The sequence below is a fragment of the Molothrus aeneus genome, chromosome 1 (assembly GCF_037042795.1).
Source record: "Molothrus aeneus isolate 106 chromosome 1, BPBGC_Maene_1.0, whole genome shotgun sequence".
Classification (NCBI taxonomy): domain Eukaryota; kingdom Metazoa; phylum Chordata; class Aves; order Passeriformes; family Icteridae; genus Molothrus; species Molothrus aeneus.
The window spans coordinates 71,070,215-71,088,235 of NC_089646.1; the positions used below are offsets into that span (position 1 = coordinate 71,070,215).

An 18,021-nucleotide genomic window follows, 5' to 3' on the forward strand; every position below is an offset into this window, starting at 1 on the left:
GACGGGATTGCTGCCAAGAGGGGAAGAAAAGCGGAAGATGTGCTTTGGGAGCTCTCCCAAACCACTCCAGGCCGTGCACGGGGCCAGTCCCTGCGACCTGACTCGGAACGCTGCTCGGTGGCCTCCTGACCCCCGAAAGGGCCTGCACCGCCCTGCCTGCGGCAGCCGCCCTGCCCGGGGGCGAGGGGCTGCAGCTGGGGGCGTGCCCGGAACGGCCGCGATGTCCCTGCCCTCACAGAGGGTCAGCAATCCTCAGTGGTGTCGCAGGACAGGGCTCGGCTGTTTACACAGGCTGAGGATCCAGGGGAGCTGACCCCGGGGACACAAAACCTGCCCTGTGCTCACACGCTGAGAAATGAGCTTGGGAGCACGTTTCTGACTTAGGCAAAGAAGGAAGTTGTTCTTTCACTTATGTATTTAGATTTAACCCTTGACCTGGAAAAAAACGTAGAGTTTTCTCTATGTTTTCAAATAAATAAATGAATTCAAACACAAAAGATGAAGAGAATATTAAAAACTGATCCTTCCTCAGTGGTGCTGTTGTCTGCTTTCTGCTCAGAGGAATGATACACTCAGGACAGAAACAGCTGCTGAGCTTTTCCCATCTAGCTAGTGGAGGGCTTGCCTCTACAGCAACATGAAGCTATGACCTTCACCCCTAGATAGTTTGATAGTTTCCAGGCACCATAAAGCCTTTTTAATCTCCCTAGAGTTGCTTGACACCCCCCCCCCCCCCCCCCCAATGTCCTCAGCAAGCGTTGGGCCGTGCCTGATCTTTGCTCAAGCAGGTCCTGCTTGAGGACCTTGTGCTCCTGCAGGTCCTGGCCTTGTTCTCTGACACCACGGGGCTGTTTGGGCACTGGTGGCCCCTAGGTGAGTTTGATGCTCCACAGTGGGCTGTGGCTCAAAGCAACACTGCATGACATGCCTAGCTTAGGGCCAGCTTCTGCTCCTGATGCCCTCACTCTTCTGGAGGTGACTGGGCAAGGATCATGCTGATGGGTTTCAGCAAGCCATCGAGCTTGCAAGTGCATGTCAGAGCCCTGTCACCCTGCTTGAGGAGTCAGGGACTCACCACACTTGGGCTGCACAGGCCGGAACAGAACTGATTTGGGAGTGAGGAGTAGGAGGGATGGCCACAGCAGCCAGCTTGCCTGGTAGGGAACAAATGCAAAGCAGACTTCTCAGGGGCTTTGCAAGGTAAGTTATGACATGTGCAAAGGTGTGTGCCCAGCTGCTGGCAGTGGTGCTAGTCCTGGTTTGTCCTGGAGGGAGCCCACTGAGAGGGAGGGACAGCACTGGGGTGAGATCCTTCTGCTGGAGCCTCATCCACCCATTGCTGAAAACATGCAGTTCTGTGCCAGCCAGGATGTTTTAAAATGTTTGTGTTTATTGTACAAGGAAATGTTTCTTTTTAAACAGAACAGTCTGTTAAGTCTCTTCCCCTTTTCACATTTAGCACAACACCAAGGCTATAGGCTGTGTTTATTTACCAGCTGCTCATTCTAACCAGAGATTTACAAGAGCAAACTCACACTCTCACTAGCAGTTAGATGTGTTATCAGCTTGCTTCGAAGGTGTCAAGTGAAGGCTTTGAAGGCATCGAGTAAAGCCAAGCCCTGCAGCTCAGAGCAGCTCCAGAGCAGTCGGTATTGCACATCAGCTCAATTACTTTTGCATTCTCACCCCTGATCCTGCCTAAAGTATTTCTTGTTTGGGCTGAAATTTCTCTCATTTTCTACCACTATGTGAAAACAGCCTCTTTTTGAAAGCTCAGACATTTTCCTCCAAGTTAAATTTTATGTTTCCGAGCCAAAACCCACAGAAGCCACTACTGGGTGCTTTACAGTCTTAATTATGGATTGCAGTAGATTGTTAGAAACTAAAATGTGAATGCTATAAAATATGAACTGGGGAATGTGTAACACTGTCAATACTCTCACACTTATCACATATATCATTTTATGTAGCACAGATAAAACCTAAACATTTATACCAAAACTGGTTTGTCTGCCTGTTCTAGAATTTTTTTTTCTCTTACAGAATATTATTTTGTCAGCTACCTTTGCAAAGCACCTGTTTTGAATAAAACCAAAATGCTTGAAATATTAAGGTTTCAAACTTAACGATGACATTCAGGTGCTTCTTGTTTCTGTTCACTGCTGTGGCACACAAGCATAAACTGGACTAGCCTTTGGGAAGCTCTTGTGAAAGAGGAGAGATGGAAAACCCTGTGCAGCCTTAGCAGTGTGACAGAATGAAAATAATAGCTTGGATAATTCCAGGATCCCTTCTTTGGTGATGCCTGCCATGGAAAACAAACGGTGAGCCTGGCTGACCACTTAGCAGGGCTGCGGTCAGTATGGATCTCTTCTTGCTTCCTTCCTAGAGAGAGAAAAGTGGGTATTACCTCCTAAATACAATTCTAAAAGTTGCTATCTACATCAAAACTGCAAGTTTTGTAGCTGTGGGAAAATTAAACCCCTTCAGCATCAGTGTAAAAACTCCTCTTTGCAGGAGCTTGGATAAATGGCAGCTCAGTCCCAGCCAATGCCTGAATTTGTCTTTCATCTTTCCAAAACTTTCAACCCAAAAAGCAAAGGCCGGGAATGGTTTGGTGGATACACCAGGGCATCTGAGCAGCACCTGTGCGCCCATGTTTGTGTCCCCAGCTGCTCTTTCACTTTATCCATGCCACTGAACTCCCCTTAACCTGCACATGGACACCAACACCTTGTGATGTCCACTTTCCCAGGGAGGGAGAACCAGGACGCTCTGTGTTACATCTTCAGGGTCTTCAAAGTGACATGATGGAAACTTGGGTAGAGAAACAACACTGAAAGGCAGATGGTTGCACCCTGGGAGACCTTTTCTCATGTGCAGAAAGGCTGTGAAGGCATTCCTTTGCCTCTTGCGTGCTGCTGAGGATAGAGGATGAGCTGAAGGGTTTTGATCAATCACAATCAATGGTTTTCTTTCAGTATGTGTCACAAAGGTTATCTGAGGTTTCAGTCTGTGGACTAAATACAGGCTGTGTAAATATGAGCACCTGCCTCTCAGCAGGTGAGCAAGAAAGGCAGTGCAGTGCCAAGTCAGAGCTCTAGGAAAGATCCCTTTAAATCAGGGGGATGCTCTGTGGGGCAGGTGGGTCGCAGTGCAGCTTCTGGAGTACCAGCAATCCATGCAGAGAGTCTGCTGTAGGACCAGGGAGAAAGGCTCCTTTGAGCTGCCTCATCACCCACTGCAGGGAGGGAGCCCTACTGTATGACCCAGCATGTGGAGCTTTCTATACTTGGAGAAAAAAGGTAGAAAAATATTTTAGCACAGAAAGCTCTACTTTTATTTGAGAACTCTAGCTATTAAAATAAAGAAATTAAAAAAAATAAAATCTATTTACAAAAAACTCCAACCCATACACAAAGTCACGTCATCAACTTGAAACTCTTTTCTTCCTGTGAAAGGCAAGTTTCCATAGCATTCTTTTGCCCAGTCTCCTTGAAATTTTCAAACACACAAATATTTCCCATGACAGAGCAACTATAATAAAGCTCCTTAGTCACACTGGTGTGGTTTACACAACACACCTTTTACAATCCCACAAAAATGTACCACTGCTAAATGCCTGTCTGAAAACCTCAAGTCCGCAGCATTCAAAAGAAAAATGCTCCCAACCACCCGCCGCTAGTACGTCAGATATTTGAAGTACGTGCAAGCAGACACTGAGCTGATAGGTTATCACCAGCCACTGTGGCAACAGCTATGCCTGCATACTCTAGGGAGGAAATACAAAGTCATGGTGAATTTTTAACTTTGATGTTTATAAGATACCTGTTGACCTTCAAGACTTGAGTCATATATTCATCCTTGGGACGAGAGCAATACTGGCATGGCCTGGGGAGTTTGCTCTGCCCAGGATATTCCTCAAGCCCTGGAGATGAGTCTTTAAGGCTGGCAAACACCTACCCGCAGGGGGACTGAGACCGTAACCCCTTGGCAACACCCCATTACCAGCTCCCCAGAGCCACCCTGCCATTTTATCTAACAGCACACTTAATGATCCCAAACTCCTTTGAAAACTCACCTGATTGAGATAATTCATACTTAGATCAACGGAGTGCATTCATCTGTCAGCAAGGGATCAAACCTACATGGGTCCTTGTTGCCTATTAAATATTGCAGCTGCTTCTTCCCCATCACCACTTCCCCTTGCTTTGCAGCGTAGTTAAAGGGAAGGTGCAAATGCCTTTCAGAACAACCCACATGATCCTACAAGGCACATGCTCTGCTACAGCTGCTGTCACTTCAGCAGGACTCCTGTACTGCCTCCATCTCCTAAAGAGGCCTCTCAGGTGTTACGGAATGGGGAAAAAACTCTGTAAAAGTGCAGGGCAAGGAGCAGCAGCATAAGGCCACAGTCACAGAATTTTGGGAATGGAAATATTCAAATACACAGCAAACAGTCCTATTTGCAAACAGTATTTAAATGGTAGGAAAAACAGCCCTCTGCTTCTGTGGGATGGTGAAGTCAAGAGGGTGCAGACCAGCCTGACATGGGGTGACTGAGGGAGGCAGTAGTGAGCACATGCAATCCCAGTGCTGGAAAGGAACCAGACTGACCACTGCCATGGTGTTGCCCCTTGACACCAAGTGGTAAGTCACTGTTTCAAGTCACTCACTTCTGCAGTAGAACTGCTCATACTCAGAAGTTTCTGGGAAATGGAAATCTTCAGCCTAAGGAAGTCTTTCACCAAACTGGAAGTGTGATGGACGTTCAAGTTCAGCATGCAGTGCAGATGCCTCCAGAGACAGAGGCTGTTTGCCACTGACTTGCTTGTTACTAACTCTGTAAGCAGAATCCTCTTTTCCTACAGCTTATCTGTATGGATGAAAACTGGCCAGCATCAAATCTAAGGAAACCTTAAAACAGCTTCTAAGCTAAACCTTAGAAACAGCTTCTCTGGAAAAATGATTACTCATTCATGGTCATTCATTTGAATTAGTTAACACATGATATATCAGTGTACACTGCTGAAATCCAGGACCTGAATAGCTTTATTCAACAACCATGCTCCTCTGGGCCTTTGTTGACCAATTTCATAGTCTAAACCAAATTAGCTATGGATCTGAATGTATTTACTAGAAACATTATCCAAATGCACTCAGAAAATCAGTGAGCCAGTTTCCTTGAAATCTTGTTGCCTTCATTCTTGTTATTCATCAGCACTTACACTTGATGCAGGAACTTCTGTGATTCCACCTCAGATCAGAGGCATGCCAATCATTTTGCTGCATCAACATTTCAGTGACCTTCTGCTCCATGAACCTGTGCTGGTACTTCATGGTTTACTTAAATATCATACTCAGTAAGTTCCAAATGGGAAATTACTTAAAACATTTTGAATGCACTATACTCACCTTCATAAATGCACTAAAACATAGAGCCACTGAGTCCTGGAACACAGAGATGCCATTAACAGTGTCACAACAGAGAGGGTAGAAATATCCCACAAATCTACTTTTCTGCAGAATCTTTTTGAATCATCTTATCATCCCCTATGTAGCAATGAATTCCCACAATATATTACAAAAACTCCTCTTTGTCTTCACAACAGATTTTTTTCATGGATAGTTTTTAATCTTTAAATCCATCAGCTTCCTCACCTTTTGTAGCCCCAAATCCATTCAAACACTGCTTTTAGTTCCCCTAACCAGAATATACTTTCATGTACAGTAATAGCAGGATTGTTTTTCTTCTTGGTGCAGTAGGGGAGTAGGAAGAGACTAACAGAAGACTGTGCAGCTTTTCTTATGGAGCTCCCTTTATTCACCTTACTTAGAAGATACGAGAAGAACAATTTGCCTAATTTAGAGTTCTAGAAAGGAATCTTCCAAAACCAAATATAGGCATAATACCAATTAGCTTTATGCTTGATCTGCAGAGAACATATATTGAGGCAGCCAGGTACCTTCAGCCCACTAATCACTTTTGTTTAAGAACACAAGAGCCAATATTTTAAATAAAGATACAAAGATTTTATGTGAAACTTCACTAGGGGCAGCATGAGACCTTTGACATTTAAAGCTAACAAGTCGGAGATGTTCAGGCAATGCCAATGAAGCAAACATTTAGGTTTTTCACAGAATCCTTACTCAGGCAGAGCCATAAGCAATTAAAGACAACCCTTAGGGGACGAACTGCTTTCTTTTAACAGAACATTTTGTCCCAAAAGGTTCACTTATTTTGAATAGTAACAGGAAAGGTGGGGGAAGGTTAATTTAAAATATTCTGGTAATTCTCATTAAATGGGTCTCTTTTATTTTTCCAGTCCTAAATGTTACAGTGACAGAGTTAGGAGGAATAACCAGAAAAACCCAAATATCACCAAGCCCCCCCCACAGAACAACTTCTTGCAATCTTGAAAGTCTGTTCATATTTGAAAACTAATATACACTGAAAAACTCCTGCAACCAACATATACTAACAGAGACCTGAAATTTAGGAGGCAAAACTCCTGAAGACAACCTGCATTGGGAGTTTGCTGCCTACACAGTAATTTTCTCACCTCAGTAGTTACTGTGCTGGTCTTCCTGTGATCCTCACTCAAATTCCTACAACTAGTGGGAAGTAGAACTGTGAGTAGCAAAAGCTACACTTTTCAAGGGGCTGGAGAGACTAGACCCATTAGCCTATGGGGGTAAAGAGGCTACATTTATACTAACAAACTGAAGATTCTCATTTCACTTTCTCCAAAGTTAAATTGCTGTCACAGTTTTTAGGCTCGTGCAAATTTTCGAGTTTTCTAAACAGTGGATGAAATTCAGTGTAGGTGAGCAGCCACTCTCACAGGCAGCTGCCCTGCTTTAGAAAGTGGCAACTTAACCATGGGCCCTGTTATTTCAGTCTCATGACTATAAAGTTATCTCTGGCACTGCAATTGCTTGAGAAGTCAGAAAAGAGATTGAGAAGAAAAATCCAAAATACAGCTGTGGCACAGGAGACGTAGGAGGAGACCCTGAATGAAAATGGCTGTAAAGTCACAGGTCTGGGAGCCAAGGAAATTGAGCAAGTTCAGTCTACTACCTGCTATGTAAAAAGAGTTTAGGCTAAACAATTTCTGTGCATTAAATGTCTCTCCTGTAACAGCTCTGTTGATGTGATTATCTTTTTCAGAGAAGAGCAGAAGTAACAAGACAAAGCAGGTATACAAAACTTTTTATTGACAACAGAACAATAGAGAGGAACGTCACCACTTCCCATTCCTCAGGAATGTCTCCATTTCACAGTCAGTCTGCTAAAAGCATACTTTCATGGCAACGAGCAACACGAAGGCATGGAGCTGTGTAACCTCCAGAGAGATGTTCCATCAGTGCAGTGCGAGGGGACCGACGGCGCGCACGGGAGCAGCAGGCCCTGTCACAACACAGCCGTGGCAGGAACAGCAAACGCAGAGCCGACGGGCACAGACATGAAGCAGGCAGAAACCTCAAGTTATCTCCATTATTTCCATCTAAGGGTGATACCCAACCTGTTATTCCATCCATATTCTGTTTCAGGGGGGAATACTTTATTCCCTTGCTCTTTTTTGCTTTCCCTGTCCTCAAAGACATCCATACTTCCAGCTGAATGGTACCGTGTCAGAGAACACCCGAGCTTTTATATTTTGCTACCTCATACCAGTTCATGCATGCACTTGAGTTTACTTTCAGAAGATTACATTGACATAAAGAGGGGGGAAAAAAAGTGCTGTATAAGAAGAAAAGGATTTAGTTGTTAATGCTTCCTTGCTAACAAAAATATTTGGTAGTTGAATATAATCCCTGTAATGTCATTTTCAAAAAGTATGTAGGCAGTCTACTTAACATTTTAAAGAAACAGCACATCAAACTCAGCATAATTTCAAACACTCCAAAATTAAATTTGAACTGAAATTCAATCTAAACAACAAAATATCTTTAGTTTTCACAGTCCACAGAACTGCACACTCAGTGCAAGATGAAAGCTGTCTCTCTCCTGCATAAGGTTTCCTCTGCCTGCAGAACTGTACTGGGGACCCTGTGAAGTAGCTTACATGTTTATAAACATTTATTCATTTATCATGTTTTTCCTTTACTTAAAGGATGTGCCTGTGGATGTGTAGACTTGTAAAGTGCTTTAAAATAAAACAAAAATCCCTACAAAAGAAAAAACTCCTCAAAAAACCACAGAGATGTGAGAATTTTATCTGAAGGACTTTGTACAGCATTTACAATGTCGGCATAAAGCATGTGAAACATGAGCATTCCCTGCAGACTGATGCAGTGCAAGCAGTCTCACACATTAGATACTGCAATTCCTCTGGATTCAAGATGCACAATACTTACAAAAACAACCCTAGAAGCACAGACAAATGCTGGTGGCTCTTCCTCTTCTTTTTAGAAACATAATTAAAAAATCTGCATTACTCTCTCATAATTTAAATACATAAGTAATCTCCACTTTTATTACTTCATGACAATTACTTCAAATTTACATTATTTTAAGTACCGTCAGAATAGCTCCATGTATAATACAGATATTTGCTGATATCCTGTCAGAAAATAAAAAAAACCAAAACCTTCCACTATATAAAAAAAATATGCTGGAAAGACAAGAACACAGAACAGGGACTTGGTACGGACTATGATTTCAGTTTTATATCAACCACAGTTAACCCAAAATTAACAGATACACAGCGATATTCAAAAGCAGTGCAAATATCTTTGGAGTTTAGAATAAAATTATACTACAAGAACATAAGACAGAAGAAATTAAAAGGCAAGTACTTCAAGTACAGGAACCAGTCTCTGTGAGGTCCACCTTAGTGTTAAGCTGGGAGTTCCTTTTCCCATCTTACTTCTTCCTCTGGAACACATTAGCCAACATTGCACCTGATGTAGTCAGCTGGCCCATTTTGTTCAAAAACTTGGTCTTTGTATCTTCACTTACCAGGCTCGCTGCAATTGACATCGAGCTAGGAAAGGAAAACATTTAGTGGCATGAGACTACAAATTAAAAAGAACATTATGCTGTTATTTATTAAGCAACTAAATTGTTTTTGTGTTTCATAGGTTTCAACAAAAAAGACCAGTCTGTGAAGAAAAATTGAAAACCCATAACTACCTAGTCCATATATATACTGTTAAATTTATTATAATGTGTTCACAGTGCCTGTGAAAACAGTAAAATATTTTTGTGCACTAATTTTTAGTACCTTTGGATGCCACCACATTAGCATTTGCTACCTACTGGGGAATTGCTATAGTGACAAATACCTCTCTGAAAGACTGACTGCCTTTGCCTTCTCACCAGAAATGTCAATTCTTGTGTTTATTTAGTATAAGTTCACCAGTATCAGTTCAGACACAGAACTTTCTAACCCAAGTAACCTGCCTCCAACAGTGACATGAGCAGATGTGTAGAGATGAGCAAAAGCAAGGTAAGTACAAAACAGTGACCTCTCTCCTTAATTTTCAACTCTTGATTTTCCAACTACTTTCACCTAAGCAGAGTTAAAAACTGGTGAGGATTGTCAACCTAGTAACTCTCAATAAATCTTTATTTTATATTACTTAATCAGCTTTCCTTTGATTTCCTTATAAATTTCTTGCAAACCCCACCCTGAGCCCGACTGGGTCAGCCTCTTGCTGGGTAAGGAGCTGCTTCTTCTGGTTCTTGTGAATGTGGCTCCTGTTACCTGTGCTTGGAAGTTCCTAATTGAGACATACTACATAAGACAATGGAGAGTTCATAGGTTTCCCACAAACTGGACTGAGCAATCCAATCAATGCTGAAGCTACAGGATGCTAAGCTTTGAATAATACGTTAAGAAATTGTCCCTACTATGTTAAATTAACAGATTTTTTTAAATTAACAACATATCAGCGAGCTCAACTTCAGATATATATAAACTGTTTAGCACAGTATGAGTCATCTGTCTCAAGACAGAGCAAATGTACATAGCAGGAATATTAACAAATATTCCATACTTCCTATTTTTCTAGTCAAAATGGTAAGTGTTTATCAACATTGGACAAGGACAATTTTAGAAAACATTACCAAATAAATTCTCCCTTGTGAACTCAGTGTGGACTCTGCATTTCAAAATTATAGCTAAGACCACAAAATCTGTCATACAGGCAAAGGCCAGATTCCAGGAACTGACTTTTCAGTCTGAAAAGTTATAAACAGTTCTGTTAGACACACTTGCATCAAGGACATAAAACTAAAGTTAACTCTGAACTGTTTCAACAAAACTTGAATGATTTCTTCAAAGGTAGAAGGGATACACGCAGTTCTTTCTCCCATTTCACAGCACAGAAAAAAGGTGCTTAGTAATAATGATTTCTGGATCTTTTTAAAGTACCATAAAAATAAAACAGAAGCTTCTCACTAAAGCTGTATTGTGGATTTGCAAATAGTTTAATTATAAACTTTTAAAGTAAAATATTTATTTCAGGCACTATCACATAGCCAGACATCTTTGGCTTGATTAAACATCTCCAGTCAACTAATGAATCACATATTTCCAGCTGATAAAACTCAGCTGGGAAATTACTGCTACAGTAAGATGAATGCCTTATGCAATTTCCTTTGAATTCATGATAAAGCAAGGGCATATAAACTATATAAGTAACAGTTTGCACTCACTATCAGCTAGTTAAGGACAAGAAGCTATCTCAGACTATGAGGTATCCTAGAATTGGGTGTAGCTATGAAAACGTATTTGGGAAATACTGTACATTCCAAGCATTAGCAGCATTAAGAAAATAAAAGTGCTCACTTTGGAAAAGAAAGCCTAGCAACTGGTGACAAACCTGTAGTTCTAAACAAACTATGCTTTCATTAGTCTAATGATCCTGGATAAGATTGAGGAAAACAAGGAGGTATTCTATTGGTTCTTGAAACAGTTTGGGGCATACCAGCCATCTGATGTCAAAAATTAAACAGTAACAACTACAGAGTCTACAAGTTCATGTTTTCTAATACTGTTACTGTAAACAGAAACATAATCCACCGCATCCTGCATACTTAATAGTTTAAATATCCAAAATAAATAGCCTCCAAAGTACTTCCATTACTATGCAAAGTGAATATTTAAACATAGAAGAAATTAACATGAAATCAAATAATTTGAGTCTCACATCTTTAAAAAGTAATCAAAGAACCCAACAAAGCAATAGTATATCTTGTTTAAAACAATCCATTATTTAAAAAGCAAAACAAAACCCAACCCACAAATAAAAATAATGTGTAAATATAAAATTTTTCCTGGTGTCCAGATGAATCAGATGCCACACAGAGTTCTGCCTGTTTTATGGGGAAGCTCTAGGGCAAAATAAACATTCCTAATGGGCATTTTATAGCAATCAGTTTCTAATATAAGTTGTTATCCATGATTAAAATACCTTGTTAATTGCTAAACAAAATATTTAACAAAAGTGGCTAATATTTAAAAATGCAGAGTTTAATCTTCTGAAAAAACAACTTCTTTGATCTTGTATTATTTGACCAAGTTTTCTAACAGCAAGGGGAAAAGACAGGATAAGAACATCAGAAGATTGCTTTTGCATCTATTTTGATTTCTGTGCCTGCATTGCCGTGCTGTTAACAAACCCCAGTAATTTATATCCCAGTTGTATTTAAATCCTTTGTCAAATATGTATTTGTCATTGAAATTAGGAACTGAAATCAGCAAGCACTTAGCAAGAAAACAGATATTTACGTATATGAAAAGGTCATTTCTTCAGTGGTAAAATATTTCTTGTTAATTTTGTACAGTACAAGACTACAACCATAGCCTGACGTTGAATAAGAAAGGGGAAGGCTAATTAAAGAACAAAGGAACAGATTGCAAAGACTTATCCTTTTCATATCTCAGTTTTCAGCAGCTGCATTCATAAAGAAAATACATTAGATGATGTATGAGGTTTGCATTTATTTATTTCTGCAATGGCTTAACAGGACTGACTGTCATTTCAAAGTATTTGCTACTAGTAAAGCCTGAAGTATTTTACTTGGCGCCTGAGAGACTGACCCTTTTTCTATTTTACACTTCTTCTGTTGAGTTCTTGTACACCTTTCTTATTTTAATCATTCTCAGACTACCAGTTGCTTCCAGCTCACTATGGGTGAGCTCTTTCAAGAAGTAAATTCTATCAGCTTTTTACAGATAAGGAAACATTACATGAACAAGCTTCAGTAATTGTCTCAATTCTCATGACAAAGCATTGGGATTGAGAACAGATTCTCTTTTCAGATGCCTTCTCACACACTTCCTTGGCAGTACTGCTAAGGATTTGTTAAGTTGTATAATAATCCACAAGAATTTACCTGCTGGCATGCCATTCCAGGCAATAAGCAGGCAAAAGAGCACATACAACTCATCATAATGACACTGAGCATTCCAAATTTCCACATCCAAGGTGGGTGGGTCTGTTGGCTACTTTTGTAATCAGGAAGTGCACACAAATGACACCATCTCTACAGGTGAAGAAAATGGATGCATGAACACTGTGTGTCTGCTGCCTCCCTGAAGAGCTGGGTTTACTCTGTGTTTGTGGAAAGGTTGTTTTACCAAAGTGCAACACAGGTGGCCTTTTCCCAAAGTCAGCTTACTGCCTAACCAGTACACTCACACAGGGGTCAGTTTATACACTGGGAAACTGTTCTTGTGTGCCCCAGTCCTGTGCAAACTGGGACAGCAGCCTGAAGGAAGCCCTTCCCAGGACCAGAACAATTCCCTCAGCCTGCAGGTTGCCACCCCCATGGGTGGCAAAGTGTCTGCTACATACATTGCTCTAAGCACTTAGGCCAGGCACTCCCTGATTTCTCAGATTCAGGACAGAAATTTAAACTCAGCTTTAAATGAACAAAAAATTAAGAACCAAGAAAATAATTCCTATAAAAGCAATTGTTTCATGTTTTACACTGGAGACAGAAACAATCACTGTATTAAGGTTTCCAAAATCTGTTTTGAAACACAGCACATGTCAGTGCAGGATTTCAGGTCACAAACCTTGGACAACATTATGGAATACACTCTGCAGAACACTTCTCTGGAGGCACATAGAAAAAGGGAAGTGGAAGTCTTACCCTTGTGGTTCTTGGACGGTCTTGTTTTCCACTTTCTGTTCACATTCTTTTATCATGGAGCTCAAAATAACCTAAGACACATAAGGAAGAGAGATACATGACATTTGACATTTTTCCTTTTACATTAACACTTCTTACGAAATCTTCTCTGCAAATAATTCTGACATTAGCAGAACTAATGTCAGAATTAAAACTAATGTTTAAAACTAATGTTTAAAACATTTTCCTGTTTTTTTTTTCAAGTGCCTTTGAGTTCCAGTTATCTCATAATGCCTTGTGGTTAGAAACAACAAAAACGTTCAAAATAACTTAAGGAAGAAAACGCTTTCCAAATAGTTACAGAAGTTCAGGACTCTGTCCTTTTGCCCCAGGCTTTTAAAAACAGCACTAAAACAAATGTACATCTGTGACATGCTATATCTTCATGAACATTATGCAGAAAGAAAAAGCAAGGAAAGAAAAAAGTGTGATGGTATCCTAGGACAATATCTTAATGGAAGAAGTGCTAAAATCAACTTGATACCATTCCACTGGTGTCTTCCAGAGTTCCTATGACTCATGGCTTTTTCCTTTTATTTAAGCAAGTACAGTGTTAAAAAGGTTTCTGCAGAATATTTAAGTCTGAAGACACTTCCACACTGACATTTTTACACTTATCCAAAAATAAGGAAATGATTCCCAATAGCAGGCTTTAAAACAAAATCATACAGTTAATTCATGGGACAGGTAAATATCTCCCTGCCCTGTTCACAACAGTACTGTTTCAGCACATTAAGACAAAAGTGTTTTGTCTTAGGTTGCAAATGCAAGATGTGGTTGGGGGTGTGTATTCTATTGCCATCTGTTAGAGGTGGGACAGTTATCTTCTGTTAATTGGGCAGTTTTTCTTTATCTCTTCCACAACCCATCCTCCTTCCAGGAGATATCTTCTGTTGTTGGGCCACTGAATCTCACTGCATGACTGATAAAATTACATCAACCCAGTGTGAGATGCTCCGCCCAAGGGGAGGAGCCAAGCATTCCTTCCTGGATATAATCTGAGATTTGGAACACCATAGGCAGCCTTTTTCCCCTTCCCAGAGGAAGACCAGGCTCATCTACACCAGCCCTGGACCTTCAGAGGAAAACTACACCCTTCTACAGGATCATTGTTGCAACAGAACCACATCTGCCACTCCAGGAGGACTGCAGCCACCATTTAATGCGACTGCTACCAACACCCTGACCAACAGGGTGTCAGGTCATATTCTGACTAGGTCAGTGTTGTTTTGTATTACTCCCATATCTTTGCCTGAGAGCCCCTTAATTTTCAAATTTATAACAATTTGGAGGGAGGGGGTTTACATTTTCCATTTCGAGAGGCTCCTGCCTTCCTTAGCAGACACCTGTCTTTTCAAACCAAGACATGTTTTGCAACACTTAGGCAAAAAAGTTAGAATGCAAAGTATGAAACTATAATATGTACATATTCACACATATATAGACATACTGCATAAATGGAAACTTCCTCTGCCACAGCTCAGAAGAAGGTTAAGTACTTTTTTGAGACTCTAAACTTAAAATCTCAAAGCTACAAGCAATTAAAATTAGTATTGCCTCACCAAACCTGAATATATACAACAAAGGAAAAAGACTATTTTCAATCTCTAAAATACTGATCAGTCACTAATGGTTACCACCAACTGATAACTATTTTTAAATGTTTTTGCATAAATTAAAATGCTGGTTTCTGTCAAGTCTGCAGCACAACCATTAATTACACTGATAAGATGTGGTCTGGTCTGCAGACGTGTGCCACTGCTCACTCTATGTTTCCACAAGTATTACTTCAGCATTTGAATCATTTTAGGTAGCAGGTGTTACACACCCTTGAGGGTTTCAGAGAGTGGCATTCAAACACAACTACAACTCTTCCTACTACATTTTCTGTCCTCCATTGGCATAAAATGTTATACAAATACTTAATGCTTAAGAGAACAGAGGTACAAGAGAAATATATTCAGAATTTTTTTCTGTATCAAAAAAGATGTGAAATTTTCAAGCACAGCCGCCATAATTTTTGTTACTTATCATTTCCATCTGTGCACTGGAGCTTTCCTACATTTTCATACATCTGAATCCAGATGTTCCAAATATCAACAATATGAAGATTTGACCAAAGAGGAGAATAATTCATCAAGGACCCAGGATCATTTCAATAAGAGGATGGCTTTGCCATCCATTGCACAGCTCCTTCTGGGAAGACTGTGTAATTCTTGGATGAAGTGGAGCAATTCTTTCCTCTTCTGCAGATTAATGTCTAAATTTCTACATTATGGCTTTGCACATACTGCTCAGACCTATTCCCTTGGGTTCTCCTTGTTTGGTCATAGGACTGATTATGAAATCACATCTCCTTAAAAGAGAAATATTTTAGAGTACTAACTCTATATTTAGAGACACTTAAGAGACTTAACATGCTGAAGTCTTATAAACAGTACTGCAGTATATGGACTAAATGTTTTTACGAAGTACTGACTCACTATCATGCAACTCAAATCCACTTACTTTGAAAACCCATAGAAGGTAAGTGGAAAATGAGGAAGAAGGGACTTGACATTGAACTAGAGATGCTGGTAAAGTATCTGAATGTCTGCACAAGGTGAAATGTTTCCTTTAAAGATGAGAAGGTCTGACCTAAATGTCCAACTTGCACTTTTATTTATATGAAAGAAAGGAAAACAAGTATGAGGTATGAGTGGTAAGTGCTGCCAGACAAGACCACACAAGCCAATTCCACAATGTTACCCTTCCAAGATGAGCATAAACTCTGTACTGACGTTAAAGCCATTAGAGCTAAGGCTCTGTGATTTAGAAAATGTATGTGTGTTTGTCAAGTGATATGCCATTTGAATAATGAATAACACCATAGAGGCCAAAATAGTAAAAAAAGGCTTAATTCTGTTTATGCAAATGTCTAATTATTTGAGACAGTAAATGACATTAATTTCAGAAAACAAGATTTTCAGATAGAAGGCTTCCAAGACACACTAGAACTCACTGGGTCTCAGAAGCCTCTATCATGATGCTTACAAACATCCCATTCAAGTGGGAAGCTGATCAAGCCCTAGATATCCATTCCTACAAAAAAAGGGATAAAATTGCAAAGCCTGTAGTGAGTTTTCCAACCCACTGGAGCAGGAGTAAATACTTTTAATTTTATATTGCTCTCTGGCTAAAAAGCCAAAGCAGGTGGCATCATGACTTAAGTCACTTAACCACAGTAATGCAGAATGTGGTAATGGAGAATTGAGAGCTGTCTTTACCTACTGATTTATTTTAAATCCTATTCCAGTCCTCAATTCCTTCTCTGACTACAAGATTCAAACTCAATCAACTTCCTTGCTGTAATTCAGGGTATCTTTTGAACTGACTCTGCCTTTAAACCTTAGAAGTTACATTAACTAAAAAAATGAAGTATTTGATCAGTTATCCCATGGGTGAAAGAAAATGAAACTTTTGCCTAACTGGATATATTGTAGCCACTGATTTTAGGGCATCCTTGGTTTGACTAAAATAAAGATGGTAAAAACATTTCCTTTTTCTTCAGTCTAGGAAGATCTATGTTTCCACATGCATTTCTGATGGTTAAGTATTTGTCTGCAGAGATTCTCAGCTTAGAAATATATTTTACCAGATTTTACTGGTTTTGAAATCATGTGACCTATTCTTTATCAAAAAAACCTCCTCAATGACATGTTTTGAAACCACTTATGAGCAGCTCTCCTTAACTTCTGGTTTTAAATGCCATCACATTTCAACTTCTGCCACCTACATCTCATACTCAGTAAACATAGTTTACTGCTCACCTCATGCTCTGGAGAGAGATGTTCCATGTCGGTTCGTAAACACTTCAGTCCTGGTAAAAAGTGATTGACCATTAAATCCTCTGAAATAACTAAAACCCAGGTTGTTAAGGTATTATAAGGATTGTCTTTTGAAATTACACTTCTTTTTCTGTCTTCTGATAATGTTGCTTTATAGAACACAAGGGCAGCAGCAAAACTAAGAAAACGGAATGGCATTTGACACTTCACAGCTAATAAAAAGGAAAAAAGATCTTGAACATATTTAACATCATGTATTTCATACACGCATATAATCCTTTTAAGATTTTTTTTTCTTGATTTATTAGTTAAGATCAAGAATTTTGTTTTTGTAGCTTTGTTTTTTGAAGTATCTATCAGTTCCACTGTATGGGGTCTGGCTGAGCTGGAGCTCATTTTCTGCACAGCAGCCCTCAGTGCTGTGCTTGCACTGGTACCTAGAAATTTTGGTGTTGGTACCACACCAGTGCTCAGGCTACTGCTGAGCAGCGTTGGCACATCAGTACTCTCTCTAAACATTCCCCCCCATCAGTAGGCTGGGGGAGGGCACACAGCCTGGACAGCTGACCCAAACTGACCAGAGGGATGTTCCACACCATATGATGCCCATTCAGATATAAAAATTAAGAGAAGGTGGTGGTGGGGCAGGAGACCATTTGTTATTGTGATGTTTGTGTCTCAGAGCGGCTGCTGCACATGCTGAAGCCCTGCTTCCTGGAAAGTAACTGGATATTGCTTGCTAATGGAAAGGGAGAAAAAATTCTTCTGTTTTGCTTTGCTTCCATACATAGCTTACCCTTTATTAAACTGCTGTTATTTTGACATAAGTTTTTCCTCCATCTGATTTTCTCCCCCACCCTCACCCATCCTGCTGAGGAGGGGAAGGAGAGAGGCTTGGGGGGCACCTGGTGTGCTGCTAATCTGTGATATTCACCATCTTGGAAAACCTCCCCCTTATGTTGAAGAGATAATGTTTTATATCAAAGATCCAAAGACTTAGTTATTTCTCTAATATTAAACTTCTCTCACCACCAGAGAACTAAC

At 40.1% G+C, this 18,021-nt stretch overlaps 1 protein-coding gene across 2 annotated transcripts in view; it reads right to left on the reverse strand.

Moving 5' to 3' along the window:
* Window positions 1-7,196: 7,196 nt before the first annotated feature.
* The window catches only part of RELCH (RAB11 binding and LisH domain, coiled-coil and HEAT repeat containing), a 76,933-nt gene continuing 66,108 nt past the window's right edge, over window positions 7,197-18,021 (reverse strand). For both annotated transcript variants that reach the window (XM_066559329.1, XM_066559321.1), the window contains 3 exons: window positions 16,960-17,048; window positions 13,112-13,182; window positions 7,197-8,990 (listed from right to left, as the gene is read on the reverse strand). In XM_066559329.1, the coding sequence (XP_066415426.1) occupies window positions 8,870-8,990; window positions 13,112-13,182; window positions 16,960-17,048 (281 nt within the window). In that variant the 3' untranslated portion in view covers window positions 7,197-8,869. The remainder of the gene's footprint in view (window positions 8,991-13,111; window positions 13,183-16,959; window positions 17,049-18,021) is intronic.